General features: G+C 35.5%; 1 protein-coding gene across 1 annotated transcript; it reads right to left on the bottom strand.

Moving 5' to 3' along the window:
• Positions 1–2,539: 2,539 nt before the first annotated feature.
• Positions 2,540–17,467, bottom strand: LOC121601895 (protein kinase C-binding protein NELL2-like; the record flags this gene model as incomplete). Its single annotated transcript, XM_041930703.1, has 7 exons — positions 2,540–4,023; positions 6,721–6,741; positions 8,658–8,909; positions 8,980–9,415; positions 16,287–16,452; positions 16,516–16,776; positions 17,282–17,467. Coding segments are annotated over 7 exons (2,111 nt in total), but the record flags the coding sequence as incomplete, so codon positions are not given.
• Positions 17,468–17,785: the final 318 nt, after the last annotated feature.

Below are 17,785 nucleotides of genomic sequence, written 5' to 3'. Positions count from 1 at the left end.
AGTAAAACTTACAAACTAGCCATGCTGGCCATTTTGTGCGGTATCGATGACCCAATAATATAATATTAGGACCGCGTGGTTACAACATGGTTCGGTTACTAATGGGGTGCTTCACTTTCCAGTGTTTTGTTATATGGAGTTGACGGCTTAAATCAAGTCAACACTTCATAAAAACCACACGCCAAACTCATTTCCACGCAAACACGCCTTAAGTTTTTAGCCTAGACCAGAGATGTCAAACTGGTGGCCCGCGGGCCAAATGTGGCCAGCGAGTTCTTTTGGTTTTGCCCGCGACTGCTTGAGCCAAATTTTATTTGAAGAAATATTTCAGCTTCTATAGTATATGTCAGTCAATTTCGGACTCTTAAAATATGAAAGGATTTTCAACTTAGAAGGTTACTCAATGAATTTTCAGATCATGCATCATCATCAAACCAAACATGGTTATTTTAATGAAACTGAGCATTCAATTCCGCACAATTTTAGTGAAATTAATGAAAATTATTTTATACCCTTTCCGATGATTAAATTTGTTAGCCAAACAAATATTTGATAAACATTTCTTAAAAGAAACAACTCACGGTTTAGTTTCAACCTCATACAAAATCCTGAATGTCTTACTCATATGTATGTCGTTTAGGAATATTACTTTTTTATTGTTAAGCCATCAATCAAGGCACTTGGCGTCCAATTAAGCAATTTCTATTAGAAAACAGACTTGTAAAAATTAACAAAATCAACCAACAGGAATTAAAATCGCAAGCTTTGACACTTTTTTGGTATATTGTTTTGGAAAAGTTTGACCCTTCTTAGAACATTGAAACTAAATTGGTCGAACTAAAGATAGAAATTTATATTTCTGCATAATGTTTAGAAATCAGAAGAAATAAGACGTCGGCACAAACACGTGTTACTTTTGATAGAATGTTACAAACGATCTCTATCAGGCTTTCATCAGGCTATCAAGACCAATGTGATTAGATAAACTACAGGTGACTCTGATTTTGGTCGCTATAATGAATGAAGATTTCTATGAAGATTGGCAGGAAGGGAATAACGGGTACTAAGGACTTGTATGACATCTTCCTCTCCTCTGTAAAGATCTGAACTGGACTGAACGAGTTGTTGTAATTTACGGACTTAAGACAGCATCAAAAGTAAGAATTCGCTACTTTAATTTCAGCTCAAAAATATTGATAATCAAAATGAAATTGAAGGTTGATATTGGTACCTTTCATTACAAAATTTACTGCTTTGTATTGGAACTAACGCGTTAGTCATAGCCAGTTTTTGCACATTATTTTTACGTACTTGTTAGTTGCCATAAAACTATGATGCAAATGTTGGAAATATCAGAGGCCTATGACCAATTGAAAGTAATCTGCTACAGCTAAACTTAAGTAACGGAACTATCATCTCAAAATAAAAAGAGCGGTTAATGATCTGATTTTGTATCATATCATCATATCATATCATATATCATGTAAAAAACTAGGCTGCAACCCGTGCTACTATTTTCAGTGGCATTTTGTCCCGCAGGCTCATATGAGTTTGACATCGCTGGCCTAGACTAGTTGATTAAGATTAAAGAGTAAAAATACGCCGATTTGTTTTGTTGCATGTTCGATGTATGTAGCTTATGTATGTTTTTTAGCTACTGCATAAATATTTTGTCCAAGAAGGTTAAAATTTTTTTAAATCGATATTTCAAAATGTGTTAATAGCACTGAAATTCATTTCAAATAGAAAAAAAACGAAATAAAACGATTTTGAAATGTATCTTTTTTGGTTCACATTTGGCGAAATCCAAAATGGCCAATCTTGGCAGTTGGCAAATAGGTATGGAAAATACAACCTGAATGATGAATAATGCTCCACTGATAGGCTGACATTTAAGTTTTCTAATTTATAATAGAAAAGGGGTCATTATTGAAAAGTATAAATATTAGTACTGCCTAAAATCGTCTATTTAGAATACTTGTGTGGATAAGGTTGGCTTGTATCTATCGATAGCAAATATGTTGTCTCCAATCATTCAAACTTAGATTAATAACTGAATAACAAACAAAATCAGAATACGTAACTCTAATAAATAATTATCGTTACAGTTCCCTTCCGTACATGACTAGAACCAAGCAATTTGTTGAAAACAGTGACTGATGTGCCACAATTTGTTAAACTACCTACTGGAACTATTCCTTTTTTATATTTATTTTTATTCGAATGGCGCAAAAATACTTCAACTGTGTGGAAAGATAGTACAGGTGCCTACTAACCAAGCTAACGAACACATAGTAATAGTAATGTAATCCGCAACTCATTGAAATGTATGCCAGAATAGTTTTCTTGTTTATACATCCTCCGCTGTTTATAGCTTCCAACAAACTTATATGAAACGTATGTTGAAACACATAAATGTGTCTAGCACTCGTAACAGTGTATCATATCCATTTTGAAGTTGTTTTAAGTTTTCACCTTAATCCAGACCAACGTCAACGATTATGTTGCTAATGTCAGTTTGTGATAATGATTTTTTTTAAATTAATTTACAAACTTCAAAACATGTTTGACATACTTTGTCCTGTGGCTTTAAAATTGGTTTTCAGCTTCTTCGTTTGTTTAATTGCGTCTGTTTATTATTTGTTTATATGTCTGAAGGCGGGGTTGAGGAGGAATCATTCTTAGAATGTTAATGTTAATTCTTAGGAGGACATACAACTATTGTTAATGTTGAAAGCGTTGAAATATTTTATTAAAGGTGGTTCAATAATTAATCGAATTTTCAATTTTGAATTGAAGACATGCTTTTTTCTTTGACCTGACTTCTTTTTTTAAGACGGCTAAGCTGTACTGCTATTATTTTTCTCCATAAAATTGACAGTAAAATTAAACAGCGATTGATTTGTTTGGTCGAAACAATCCAAGAGTGTTAACTAATGATTAATACTTTGGGTACTGTACTTTATGTTATTCCGTTTTTTAGACTTTAAAATTTTGCTTGTGAAAACCCAAAAATATCATAATTTATCGTAGCATTCATCAATGTTAAATTAAATGCGATACAGTTTTCAATTATGTGCGTATGATATCATATACATAAGTTTCTCGAAGTAGCTCCAACGACATGAATTATGATAAATTCGTTTTGCCGAAAATTTTCGGTAAGATAGTAAAATAATTTTGGAATAGATTTGGCTTGCGTTCGAATTAAAGGGCTGTTTTGCGAAAATAACTTCATCCTCGTTCACTACGCTTCGTGTTACGGCGGCTTCTTGTTGCTACATCAGTTTCCAAACCGCTAATCGAATCGATTAACGGTAACTTTTGCAAAAAAGGTTGTTTATTATGTATTTTTGTTAGCTGGTCCTGTGTCGTTGCTGAAGATGTAATGCCTGTTCGTTGTTTTGTAGCAGATGAGAAGTGATTTGTATAATTGTTATGTTCTTCTGAGTTACTATTGCGTGGTGTATTTTGTGTATACGTTGTTGCCGGTAGGGAGATTTCTTTACTGGGTTCTGCTTCAGTACCAAACGAAATTTCTGATTCGGATGAAATTGTAGGTACAGCCATACCTGCATGTACAATTGCGTCTTGCGCTGTTTTACTTGCAGAGTGTGTGGGCGAGGCAATAACTAATTTTTCATCAACGGCCGTTTGTTCTGATCCTCGGTGCTGCGTACTACTAATTGTGCTGCTTCCATATTCTGCCACACTAAATGACGCCTCCCATGTAATGGTTGCGTCTGTTGGTTTTGTTTTGCTGCTTCGATCAAATCGGATAATATTTTCTTTTGATAAACTGTTGGCCATCGGTGCCCTGTGAGGAAAACGATAGCTTTGTTGCTGTTGTGGGTGGTGGTGGTGGGGCACCAACATCTTTGGAGTCGTTGTTTGCGATGATTTACGATTATAAGTGCTAGAGTTGAGCCTATTGTTCGCATGATGCTCTTCCACCATTCGCAGTGCACCGCGATTGTCAGCAATACTGCAATTATCGTCGTAACGGCAGGAGATTTTCCCGTTCTGGGTTGTGATAGCATGTTGATTTTCGAAAATATGGCACACGGTGTTGTCGATGTCAGCGGTATTCCGATGAAAAGTTTGCCGTATTTCAACACGTGTTCAAGAACGAAGGATTGGTGATTGAGTTGAGATGTTCGAGAATTGGTTAGATTTGTTGAAATGCAAAACAATGTTTAGTTTAATAAGTGCATATAGCGCATGACGCGAATAATTTTGTTGGTTTGAAAAGTGTGCATCGGTTGAGTTGGAATGACGATCGGGTGCGGGTGTTGATTAATTATCAAATTGTTTGGAATCAGATATACAAATTAGTGCAAAAATACCAAAGTAAGATTAGAGTAGGTTTCCGATGTAAAACAAAGAAGTTAACGGTGTGGTCCATAATTGGTATAGTAATTTTATCCAGATCGTTGATTTGCATTGAATATTTGTGTAGTGTTGTGCAGCAAGCAGTTTTAGTGATTATATGTTGAAAGTTTTTTGATCGACGATTTTCGTGCATGTGTTGATTGTGTTGAAAACCCCCAGAAAGGTGAAACACACGGTGATGTAGCATTTGGAAAAGGAAAGAATAAGATAACAAATTAAAACAGAATTAACATAGAGAATGTCATTTTTACGATTACACTCGTATCAAGCAATTATTCTACAAAACTTATTGATGCTATATTGGTTTATGGAATATTAAAGAACTTTTTTTCAATACATAACTACGCAACATATCGTAGATAACAATCGTTTGATGTTTTTTTGTGTTATTGCCATTAGCCAATAAGTGGATTTAACGTAAGTGGAAAGGTTGAGTATAGTTTAGCTTACGTTGGAAGAGCATTGACTCTTACTATACCATTTTTTCGTTTAAATATTTTGTGTACGAATTTTAGTTCTTGAATATTTCTGTTCTGTTTTTGTAATGTTCTATACAGTTATAGTCTGATTGCTATAAAGCTTTACATTTCATTGTATCGAATGGAGTGAACATACTAGCCGTGCAGTTATACTTAAACCATGCATTTTATATAAATTATATTATACACATTCTAATAATATTCAGCGTCTATAGGGTTTAAACTACAAACACATGATACGAAAGGTGCATTAGGTAATACTGAAAAGAAGAAAAGAAAAAAAAACGGAAAATAATAATTTTTTTAATAAATTCATCCATAAATTTAAAACAAATGGATGAACATAATTCAACAATCGAACGAAGATTGTAAAAAATGCAAGCTGGCACACATATGGTATTTTCGAGAGATGTACTTTTTGAATATAAATATACAAATTATTAAATGTTAAGCAATACATCAAGGCCGTTCATCTTGAATAAAAAATAATGATAAAATTATGAAATAAACAACTGAAAGGATTGCAGCACAAATTTATTATGACTTTTATTTATTTTTTATTTATCATGATTCATATTATCATATTATATCATATTATTATCATATTATTTTTTATTATGACTGTTAAACGTATACAAAAAATAAGTATTTTGTATACGATTTTTTCGGTTCAAAATGGCCTTTAAGCCACTTTTTGAAGCAACCACTGGTGATATAAAAACGGGAAACGTCATAAAAATAATATATCATATAAAACAAATTACCTACAGTGATTTTAAAATGTTAATGTTAAAGAGTCCATAACTATAAAAAACCACCACATTAAAATTAAGGATGCTTTTGAAAAAACTAAATGTGCTTTCACACTCACGCTATCGTATTACGTCGTTAGTGTAGGATGTTTTTGTTTAACTGAACTTAATCAAATCATATAAATAAAGCAAAATATTTTCTGATCTGTAGAATATCAACTCATTTAAGTAAGGACTTTAAAAAATCAAACATTTTAGATAAATATGAAAGTTGTGCTCATTCACAAAGTACACGTTAATGTAATTTTTATATTGAATGCAAAATAAAGTTTGTCTTGTAACGACATTTCGATGAAATTAATTATTTAGATCGAATGTGTAAAAAAATGAGAACAATATATCGTAAAAACCGGAGTGACGTAAATGAATAATCTATACATTGGCATATGTTCTTACGATTGCGTACATCAATCCATACATGAGCATATTTGCAGATTATTGCAGAGGGTTAATGAAGTGCAGGTAATGTTCTACTGCATGTTCGGCATTATGTAAATATTTGTTTGATTTGTGACTGAAAAGATATAACTTGCAAACTCTTACATAGCTTTTGATGTCAAACATATAGTTTATATTGATGTATTTTATGTTTAGGAGATAATTGAGTGAACAACAATAAATGTAGTGGAAATTTTAGTTTGCATCCTGTGTTTATGAAATTTGGGCTTTGTTTTTGTAGGGCTTGCAAGCTATTACTTTGATTTATCAAAGTTAGTGTTTTCGTATATTTGGTTAATTCAGATGATATCTGCTCTAGTGGAACATGGTTACTGCACATTACTGCAGGATGCTTAAACTCATGATTGAAAAATTATGCAAAAGGTAGCCAAACTATAAATGTTGGCAAACGACAGCATAACCATAATAGTATGAAGTACCAAAAAGTTATAGTAAAGAAAAGTACAGCTTTAAAACAAAATCACATAATAAACAAATAAACAACAGAAGAAACAACCGAAATCATACAATTAACTCGAATGTTAGTGTATTAAAGAGTGATTTTTTTACCGATGCACACAACACGCGGAATTGCTCACCAGTAGGGCACAGTAGGGGACCTGGAATGTAATTTGTTCGCAGGTTACAGGGTTAAATTAGTTTAGTCATGTATTTTATAATAATTGTTATGATATTAGAAATACAAGATCAGTATGAAATATACAGAAATAAGTTCTAGCTAGCGATGAATATACAGAACTACTTAATTTATCCGTAAACAATTTATCAAATCAACAATATATCATCATTTTTCAACATCAATAAATAGAGTGAAGCTTGATGTTGAGTGGAGCTTGAAGTGGTATTATTATATGTTGAAGTTTCGAATTGCTGCAATACATTATATTAATATAATACATACAATACAATACAATACAGATTTCTCAATCAGCCAGACGCAATCGCACGATAAAACGCGTGTTGAATGTACTCATACGTAGGATGTTTCAAAATTAAATAATGCATGTAGGTGTACTACGTACATATAAACCAATCGTTTCGATGCACATACAATATTGTTCATCGTAAAATTTCATTTAAAACGTACATGATAAATTTGATTAGCATTCCTAATTTAGTGGCCATTTCGTGAATCCGTTAAAGCGGGCAAACTTTACAATGTAACAAAACGTTTTACGATGCAAATAAATCTAAACTATATCTACAATGGCTGGCATCATTGTTTTGTTGAGAAACGTTGACAAATTTATCACCGTTCACATATCAATGTAACTGTTGCAAATGGTATACATTAATCTCACAACCTTTGATATGCGTCAATGTTCATCGGTCATAAATATGTCCTAAAGGCTGTTTCTTAAAATTTATTTTCTTAAAAATTAAATTTCTTTAAATTTCTTAAAAAGATACTTGAGTACTCGCAACTGCACGTCAACCACAATGTATAAATACGCGTGCATGTTCCTAGATTAATGCTCGGCAAACTTTATGGCCAAAAAGTCAAATTCTACAAAAATAATCTTTCACTTCCACGAATAGAGCCAAATCAATAATCCAAGTACAACAATTTGTGAATGTTCTATGAATTATATGAAGGGAAGAGAGCCACCATTAAAGCTGCATTTATTCAATGCATTTTTTTAAGGGAGCAAAAAAAACTAACTTTATCCTTCACCGAATTTTTAAGGTACAAATTTGATATTTTAATTTAGGAATCTAGTTTAAACTGTACCATCTAAAACATGGTTAACTACGAAGTAAATTTTATCATACTAACAGTGGAGAAACTTATCATGAAGTTTTAGAACCGTTACGACATAGCTTGATTATTACGCCAAATAATCGAAAGCAAAAAAAAGAACAATTTGAAGCAGTTTATAGATGAAACTATTGCAATGTACATACTGGAAAGAAGATCGCAGGAAACAGGAAACAGCGTTTATTAGATTTACAGGCAATACACAAAATAGAATGCTATTACAAGTAATTCATCCTCATGCAAAGTATGGGTTATGGATGATTAAGAATGATTTTAGTTGAATAAGATGCATGTATGAGTTAATTATATAATATTAACCTTCGAAAAAGGGCCACAAATATATTTAATACCCATGATGCTATAATGTTGTTTGTTGATTTGGATTGATGTTAGATCAACCTGGGATCGTGGCCTTGCAAATGCAAATTCAGTATTTTTAATTTGTTTTGCTTTGCTAATGGATTAGTATCATGTTAATCAGCAAAAAAAAACTGTCCTTGTACAGGGTCAAGCAATACTAATATTAAACACAACATGTATTAGAGAATGTTGACTCCACAGCAAATACAGTAAAATGTAGTTTTAGTCCTAACGGTGTCTGTATTGATTGTTTTCGCCAATATTAACATCTAAACTTGGACTATTTAGTTTCTTTATCAATCTTAAACTACACAAAATAATGGGAAGTATTAATATATGTGGCTCAGGCAGGTACTGCGAATCTAAAACATATTACGGCGAGAAGTCGACACTTACCTTACAGGAACAGGTTGTGCAATCTCTGGACGGATATTTAAATGGTCCAGGTGGGTATACGTGGTTTTCGTATAAACATGTTGTTCCGATACCGACGCCTTCACTGCTACTACTGGTTATTAGTTTGGTAAGGTTCTCAAAACCACACCTATCGTTAGGACATCGGGGACAACAATCTGCCGGTCCGGCCGGCATAGGATTATCACATATTAGAGGAGGACATTCAAGATTCCAGCAGTCAAATTCGCCGTACTAAATAGTTCATGAGAAAATATATATTGTAATCAATTATTGTTTTCGCTTGCAATGACCTTGTACCTACCAAACATTCACACGTTTGACATTGATATATCCACTGTTCGCCACTGCGGAACGTGACATGTTTGAGCTCCTGGTGTTGGCAAGATTGTTTCGGATCGCATTGCGGACAACATAGTTCACTCACGACCCCTGGACGCCATGTTGAACAGTTGCATGGAGGTTCCACACAGCTTATAACGCCTTTCGTACAGGTACATATTTTGCATGGCGCATTGCTGGGGGATACCTTGTCGCCATCTTTCAGTTCACGATCTTCGAACATACAGCTTAATCTACAATCCGAATCGCCGTCGATCGGACATTCACATGTGAAGTGCCCTGGTGTGTTTACGCACCGGGCCGTTGGGTGACAGCTGTGCGTATTGAGGTAACACTCATCTATATCTACACAATCCTTGCCTTTGGTTTCGAATCCAGCCTTGCATTTGCAGAAGTACCTATATGTAATTAGTAAATTCAGTCAAATTGTTTACAATATAAATCCTACAAAGGTACAGCTTTACGTCAAAATTAATTTCGATTCAAGTGCTTATCCATCTGGTTAAGATGTCTAGATAGACTACAGGTGGGTGTTTAGCTGTAATTTCGGTAGCCATGAAGGATTGAGATTTCTATGGAGATTGGCAGATAGGGAGTTAGGGTTGCTAAGGACTTTGTATGAATTGCTTAGTAACTTTGAACTCCTTAGCTGTTATATGAAAATTTGTCAAAGTTAACTGGACACTGTGGACCCGGGAAACCTGTAGTAATTTATGGGCCTTGCATCTGGTATATACATATTCTAACGCACCAAGGAGCATCAGGCTTCATGAGTAACACCGTGGAAAAATTTAGCAATTTCATAGAAACGCCATCGAGAGAGTTGCTGATATAAACTACATCTTCAAAGTTAATATCTCCCTCATTTGCTCTGTGGCTACGGTGAAATATTCAATGCGCTTTTTATTTTTTGATCGGGTTTCAGAATTTTACTAAAGTTCTTGACAATTTGATGTGAGAAAAATTATGTTTCTACTTATCAATACATTGTAGCATACAATGTTGAATTAGTATCTCAAAAATAAAAATAATTAGATTCAATTATCTTTATCCAACTGCCTTTGAAAAACAATAAGAATTCAATAGTGGAACGTTTTTTAATCTTTTTTTAGTTGGCATACTTTTTAGTTGAACGCTTAATGGTCAGCTGACAGTTCAACTAAAAAGCATGCATTTGTATGGAAAAATCGGTTTTTGAAAAACACACAAAAATCTCATAGCTTGCCGAGAAAAAAATTGATTTGGTTGGTGCTTACAGACACCGCGTAAAAATTTCAGGTCAGATTTCGGCAGCCTTGTTAATTTGTTCAATCTTCACACCATTGTGCTGCACTTGCTGAAATTTCGTAGTGACAAAATTAAAATGTATCAAACATTAAACATGAACAATTTTTTATGTATCAAACTTTATGAAACATGAGTGAACATGAACTGAACGGACTGCCATCCTGCGCATCTACAAAAACCTCAATATGATTTTTTTCGACACTTTTAATTGCTATCAATTACTGAAAAATACGGCCGAAGCCGTAATAATGTGAATCTAAATAAATAAATAAAAAATACTGAACAATCAGTAATATGAAAATGGAAATACTGTGATTTCAGTAAACAAGCTGTCATTTTTGACAGTATTCAAGATTATTGAACGGTTTAGTAAAACACTTTAACTGAAACGATTACTAAACTTTCAGCTTAAAACATTACTGAAGTTAGAAAAAAATAGTGTATTGAGACTTAAAGTTACCGATGGTTACCGATTTTTTTTAATGAACGTGTAGCCAATGTTGTATAGAAAAAACACCAAACATTTAATAAAGAATGGGACACAAAAAGTATTTTATTTTGAAATACTAAAAAAAAAAAATAATTTGAAATGAACGTATCACAATTGTCCATCGATATATCAAGATCCAATTTACGCATTAAGGAAATCATAACGCTTTAAACACGATTAATTCCACATAAATCCACTATTTTAGGTTTTTGCAGCACTAGTTGAGCAGATATGGAATTACAGGAAATCCCCGAGATTCACGGTACCTTTGAAACCGTTTTATCCAATATATATGCATTCGATTCGAAGATATGCGGTTTTCTAAATTTGACAGTTCTTTGAGAAAATAGTACTGATTTGACACATACATTGTCAATCGCAAAATAAATTCCTTTCTGGCCGAATTTTATAATTCTTTCAAGAAATTTAGGTCTTTTTAGGCCGTCCACAAGGACAGAGGAGGCGTGGTAGGCCCAAATTGTGGTGGCAAGATGGCGTGGAGGCGTCCGCCATTAAGGCCGGGATAACGGACTGGCAGACGAAGGTGCGAGACCGTAAGCGGTTTCGGATACTCCTGAGGCAGGCCAAGACCGCAAAGCGGTTGTAATATGAGTAAGTAGTTGCCGAATAAGTAAGTAAGTAATTCGTCGACTTTAATTTGTCAAACGTTAATCCGATGAAACAAATTTATTTATGCTCCAAGTTGATTATGAAAACTCGACGATTACGGACAACTGTCGCTTTCTTCTTGGTAGTATGAATATTAACGGATTGTACCTTCTTCTTTCTTCTTTTGGCTGAACAACCGTTGTCGGTCAAGGTCTACCTGTACCACTTGTGGGGTTGACTTTCAATGACTTTTGGATTACCCCCCATAGCAGGATAGTCAGTCCTACGTATGGCGGCATGGTCTATTTGGGGCTTGAATCCATGACGGGTATGTTGTTAAGTCATACGAGTTGACGACTGTACTATGAGACGCATTGTACCACATTCTTCTTCTTATTGTTTGGCACAACAACCGTTGTCGGTCAAGGCCTGCTTGAACCCACTAGTGAAGTGAGCTTGGCTTTCAGTGACTTAATGTTACCATAGCAGGATAGTCAGTCCTACGTATGGGAGCACGGTCTATTCGGGGCTTGAACCGATGACGGGCGTGTTGTTACGTCGTACGAGTTGACGACTGTACCACCAGACCGTTACCACATTCACAAAATACATAATGCGTCGAATAACTACCTTGATTTGATTTTTGTGTGTGATGATATCCTGCAACAATGCTCTCCACCGGCAATATCACCCTTTCCCATAGTTGCAATTGATTGCCATTATCTACCTATAGAGCTGTACTTGCCGAACGGCTTAGCCAAAGGACAACGTTATCAGTTCCCATCATCATATCAACAATCAGGCATGCTCAACGAGAGTCTAATTTACTTTTTGCTTCTATATGATCTACTGCAATCCTCTGAATGGTCATTCCTTGATGGAAACCCGAACGTAAACCATGCACTCGATTTACTCAACCGGAAATTTACAGAACGATTATCTGCCTGTTGCCCTATAAAACTTTCCGTCCGCGGCACAGGCTACTGTGGACTAATTCTCAATTAAACCACTTAAATCGAAACAAATCATCCTGCTATCGGCTTTACCAAAACAGTGGACACACAATCGAGATTGCGGTTCATCACTGCACACAATATACACCATGCCCGTCAACATGTATTTTGACACTCTACAAATCGCTAGTTAGATCCATCCTACAATACTCCTCAGTAGTTTGGTGCTCATCGTCCTCATTATGGTCGAATAAGATCGAGTCAGTGCAGAAGAAATTCTCCCGTTTATTGTTACGGTTTACATCCTGGCGTAACGTGACAGTGAGAACTCGCTATCATACCCATTGTTTAATTTTTGGACTCGAGTCTCTCCCTACTCGTCGCGAAATGGCGCAAATTGCTTTTTTGAGAAAATATATCCTAAGAGTGGGGCCCTTTCCGTTTTAAGTTCGTAGGCTGAAATTTCAGCCTGTCAGCTGTTTGCAATGTATAGCAGTTTTCGAGCAGCTATCTAAGTAGGTATAACATACAGGTGGGCTTATCCCAAGGTGTATGATTTTATGTATGATAGCCGGTCTCATGGTACAGTCGTCAACTCGTACGACTTAACAACATGCCCGTCATGGGTTCAAGCCCCAAATAGACCGTGCCGCCATGCTATGGGGGGAAATCAATAAGTCACTGAAAGCCAACCCCACAAGTGTGTTGCCAGGCCTTGACCGGCATCGGTTGTTGAGCCAAAGAAGAAGAAGAAGTATGATTTTAGGCTGATTTTTATCGTTTCTGCTTCTGAATGAAGATTTTAGTGTGTTTTGTGTATTCGTCAAGCCTCCAGAAAGCTTGTTTGAGCAAAAGCTTTCACCCGTACTGTCAAAAAGTGATGTTCAAAATTAGTAATAAAAATGCTATGAAACCACCTGGACCACATACACTTTGATTCTAGATTCCACCACCTGATCTATTTAATGTACCTTGGGGTAAATGTAAACAACACCGTGTTTTCGAGTAGGTACTCGAATCTAATTCTAGCTTAGAGGCTTGAATATTCTAGTCTGAAAATTGCAGGCTAGTTTTATGTGTGGTTTTGCATGGAGTGTTTACATGATTTCAGCATCCAACTGTCAAATTCCATACAAAAAGCTGACTAGAATTGTGAAGGGCCCCAGTGATAGATTCACCGGAACTTTTAGCTAGAGTTAATTTCAATGTACCTGACTTTAAGAAACTATAGGCTTTTAAGAGTTGACCAAATTAGACATGCATATAGCGATAACGAACCTATGACTGCGATGGCTATCAGATTCAATGCACATTATGACTCTTTTGACTGGAACTCCTAATGTTACCCTGTATGTCTTGTTGTAACACTCTTTGTTATTTATTTTGTGCTGATGTTACAATGTATCGTGATGCTTTATGTTATTTATTGCTACCCTAGACATCTAAGATAGTTTATCAGAGATAAGGCCCCAATGATGACCAGATAAGATCAGTGGTAAGGCGCCAATGATGACCAGTAACGTAACAAATACAAATAATCAAATAAATAAACATAGTAGGATAGTCAGTCCTACGTATGGGGGTACGGTCCATTCAGGATTTGAACCCATGACGAGCATGCCATTAGGTCGTACCAGTTGACGACCGTACCACCAGACCGGCAGGATTAAGTACAGGTGTCCCCCGAGATACGACTGTATTTGGGACCGAAAAAATGTCCCAAAGCAAGGCGTAAGTCGAAAAAGTCGTATGTCGAATATCTATGAATACTAAGTTTATAACCGAATTTGAAGAGTTGGAATTTATGATATCGTGCATTTTATTTGAAATAATGTTCGATAATGTAATAATTATATTTTAAAAGCCGTACACAATATAGATATTCAAGATAGGGTAATTGTGGAATCTTTGGAAATGTGTGTATAACGATTATCAGCCCAGAAATTCAAAAAAATACATCAATTTCTTGTCAATGACAACTTTTAACTGTCAAAATCAAAATCGTCGTATCTGCGAATCGTCGTAACTCGAGGGGGTCGTAACTCGGGGGACGCCTGTATTTGGTATTCGTAATAACAAGTTCATAAAAATGCGAACAGTGTAATGATTGATATTTATACATTTTGGGGACTTTTAAGCAAACTAGGGGGCCCATTTAGATCCCTCGCTTAGGGCCCTGAGATGGATAAATCCGCTTCTGTCCCCAACAAACATTTGTACAGTATAACCTCACTGGTTAGGTAAATATACAACTCAATAGTAGTGTTATTATCTAAACAACGAGATAGACAGAAGGAAACACGGGCATGATAGTCATGGAGTTATGCAGCATAGCATTTATCAGTGGCGGATTTAACGGTACGCTGACTGAGCGGCCACTGCGGACTGAGCGGTTTCGAGAGCTCTTCAATGTAGGGGCCCGTGTAAGGTAATTTCAGCATGTAGAACAGTATGTACAGAAGTCTTAGCAAGAGCTTCTGTGCTAGATAGGGGCCCCATGGATGAAGGGACTCATAAACTAAAGGGGCCCAGTAGAGGGTTCCTGAGCACCCCCCCCCCCACCCAGCAAACCATCAAAGTGAGTTTGATTCAAAATAAAATACAGCAATTATCCGCAGTACGCGATACTCGATATACGCGAATTCGCAGTACGCGATTCCTCTAAATTTGACAGCTCCATGTGTTTTTTGCAAATATTTTAATTTTTTGAAATATGTTATGCTCTTTTTGAATTTCTTTAATGTTCTTAATGCATTTTTCATTAAATTTGTGCAAAAGATACCAATTGTATAACAAAAAACTTTAATGCAAAACTCTGTGGCGATATTTTTCAACCCTCGAACCGGTAGTGTAAACTATTTTTCCATAGGAATCCGCTATACGCGAAAACTCGAGATACGCTATTGCGCTCGGTCCCGTACGATAGCGTATATCGGATAATGACTGTACAACATTAACCCTCCCTCCCCCCGCTCGTCAACAATAGGTTTAACGCTTAGGGCCTCCAACATCCTAAATCCGCCATTGGCCTTTGTGATGAAGTTCAGGTTGGTCCACAAAGATTTCTGATCAACATTATCCGGTGTCTTTTTTATACAAACCATTTGCGGTACGTCAAACATTCCAACTATCGATTGCGAAACCTCTACTATAATTAAATTTTATATTTTGGTTAACTTCAAACATCACAATTGTCAAACAATGTTTTAACACATTTTAACATATTTATAGTAAAATGACTTATATAGTTGTTATAACTATAAATATATGTATTAAGTCTCGAAAGCCCCTGTATAGGCCGGCATGTCCGCGTAGACGGCATGTCCGACGCCCAATAGAAGTTGTTATAACTATATTCCACGAATACAACGCGAGAATTTGATTGTCATTCAATAAAAAGATTGAGTAGGTTTAATTTGAAATAGCACAGTTTTAAACAACCCATAATAAAAAAAAGACTGCTCCTATTCAGTGCTCCATTGGATGCGAGTTTATTAAACGTGCTGTCAGAATTTTGCATCAGTTTTGGCGAAAAACGTCGGACGACGAAATCGCACAACTGACGATATCTGTCAAATCCCATATATAATCTTTATATGGCTCCCGAAAAAATCGCATCGGATGAAACACTGCTACGGGACTTAGGGGGTGGTATGACGAAATTTATTTTTTTATTCCGTCGAATTATCTCATCTGATTTTATCTTTCAATATTATTATGTACGTCAAACTTCTCAAATCATCCAAATAATCGTAATATAAACCGAAATAGCGTTTGACAGCAGCGTCTGATAAAATCGCTTCAGATGAGGCAATGCCACTACTCTTATCGAATTGCCAACAAAAAACATGTCGACTATAAAGCGTACAATTGTTGAATTCGTATTGTATTGCATTTTATTATTATCTGAATTTAATTTTAGTCACTTACCAGCCCGGCATATTAACGCAATCTGTCGTATCCTTACACCGGTGCAAACCTGTTGTACACTCGTCTAGATCTTTTTCACATGATTCGCCAATGTAACCCGTTCGACATGTGCAGACATTAGGCGAGCGACATTCTCCACCGTTCAAGCAGGTTTGATTGCAGACGGCTGAAACCATAATTTAATTTTAACATGTATTGGAAAACCGCATCTAATATAAAAGTAACTTACGCCTACAATCGTGTCCATTGCCCGTGTAACCTTCCTTACATTGGCAATGAAATGAGCCCAATGTGTTAATGCAATCTGCGTCCTCGTGGCAATTGTGCTCGCCAGACTTGCATTCATCCATCTCTATGCAGTTGAACTTATCTTGTCTTCGATAGCCAGGTAAACATTCGCAAATGTACGAACCAAAGGTGTTAACACATCGTGTGTTAAGATGACAGTGGTTACCATTAAGACCACCCTGTTGAGTACACTCATCCACATCTGATCGTAGTTGTTGGTGGGTAGAGAAAATATATAAAACATGTGTATAAGTTACAATTGTATAAAAGATAGAAAGGAATGATCACTTAAACGACATATCCATCCAAGTTAGATCCCTATGGTTAGTGTATTGTTTACTATATTATTTTCTCATTTAATTTTAAAGTTGGATTTGTTAGATTACTTGTAATTTATCTTTGATTTTAAATTCGTAATAGATACTAAAACAAAGAAATCAGTAGTAGAAAGATGTTTTTAATGAATGTATTTTGTATGTATGTCTACTTATACCGTTAATCGACATTTAGTGAAGTTTATGTTTACGTGTTGTTTCTATATGGTGAATGGATTATTCGTTAAAATGTGTAGTTTATCCTCTCGCCATCTATATATTCATGAGTTTATCTATATGTTAAACAAAATTCAATTGATAACAGAATGAAATTAAAAAATTAGAATATATGTATTAGATGATCAAAAACCAAAGAAAGACACAATATTTCACCTTCTGTCGTATGCAACTGTAATGCTTGATCGTGCTTCTTTTTCTTTGAATGTTTGTTTCTGTGAGTAGAATTTTTGGGATGTTGCCGCTTATGACCGCCGCCGCCACCGCCCTGCGGTCGTTTGTGTGGCCGTACTTTTCGCCTATGTGGAGTATCTAAATTATTGAATTTATTTATTGAATTTTCTTATGACGAGAGCTTATTTGAAGGAAGAGTGTGAACTTTACACCATTTTCAGCATCGAAAATATTTGTCCTATATCCAATGAATTCCATCATTGCCATTTTCATCTATTAGGTGAAAAATCTAAACATTTTAGCTTGCTTCTATTAAAAGATGATAAAGATAAATTCCAAACTGGGGTGTGTTGGACTCCAACACTTTATAGTTTCGAATATAAAAAATATGTCCACCATTCCTACCAACTACTGAATATGTGTTATGTAGTTGGTACGTTTTCAAGCGTTCAAGTTGGGTTATCGTTCAACTATTGATTTTTGACT

The sequence above is a fragment of the Anopheles merus genome, unplaced genomic scaffold, assembly GCF_017562075.2.
Source record: "Anopheles merus strain MAF unplaced genomic scaffold, AmerM5.1 LNR4000218, whole genome shotgun sequence".
NCBI lineage: Eukaryota > Metazoa > Arthropoda > Insecta > Diptera > Culicidae > Anopheles > Anopheles merus.
The sequence above is the reverse complement of the archived record's forward strand: the minus strand, read 5'-3'. Positions and strand labels throughout refer to the sequence as shown.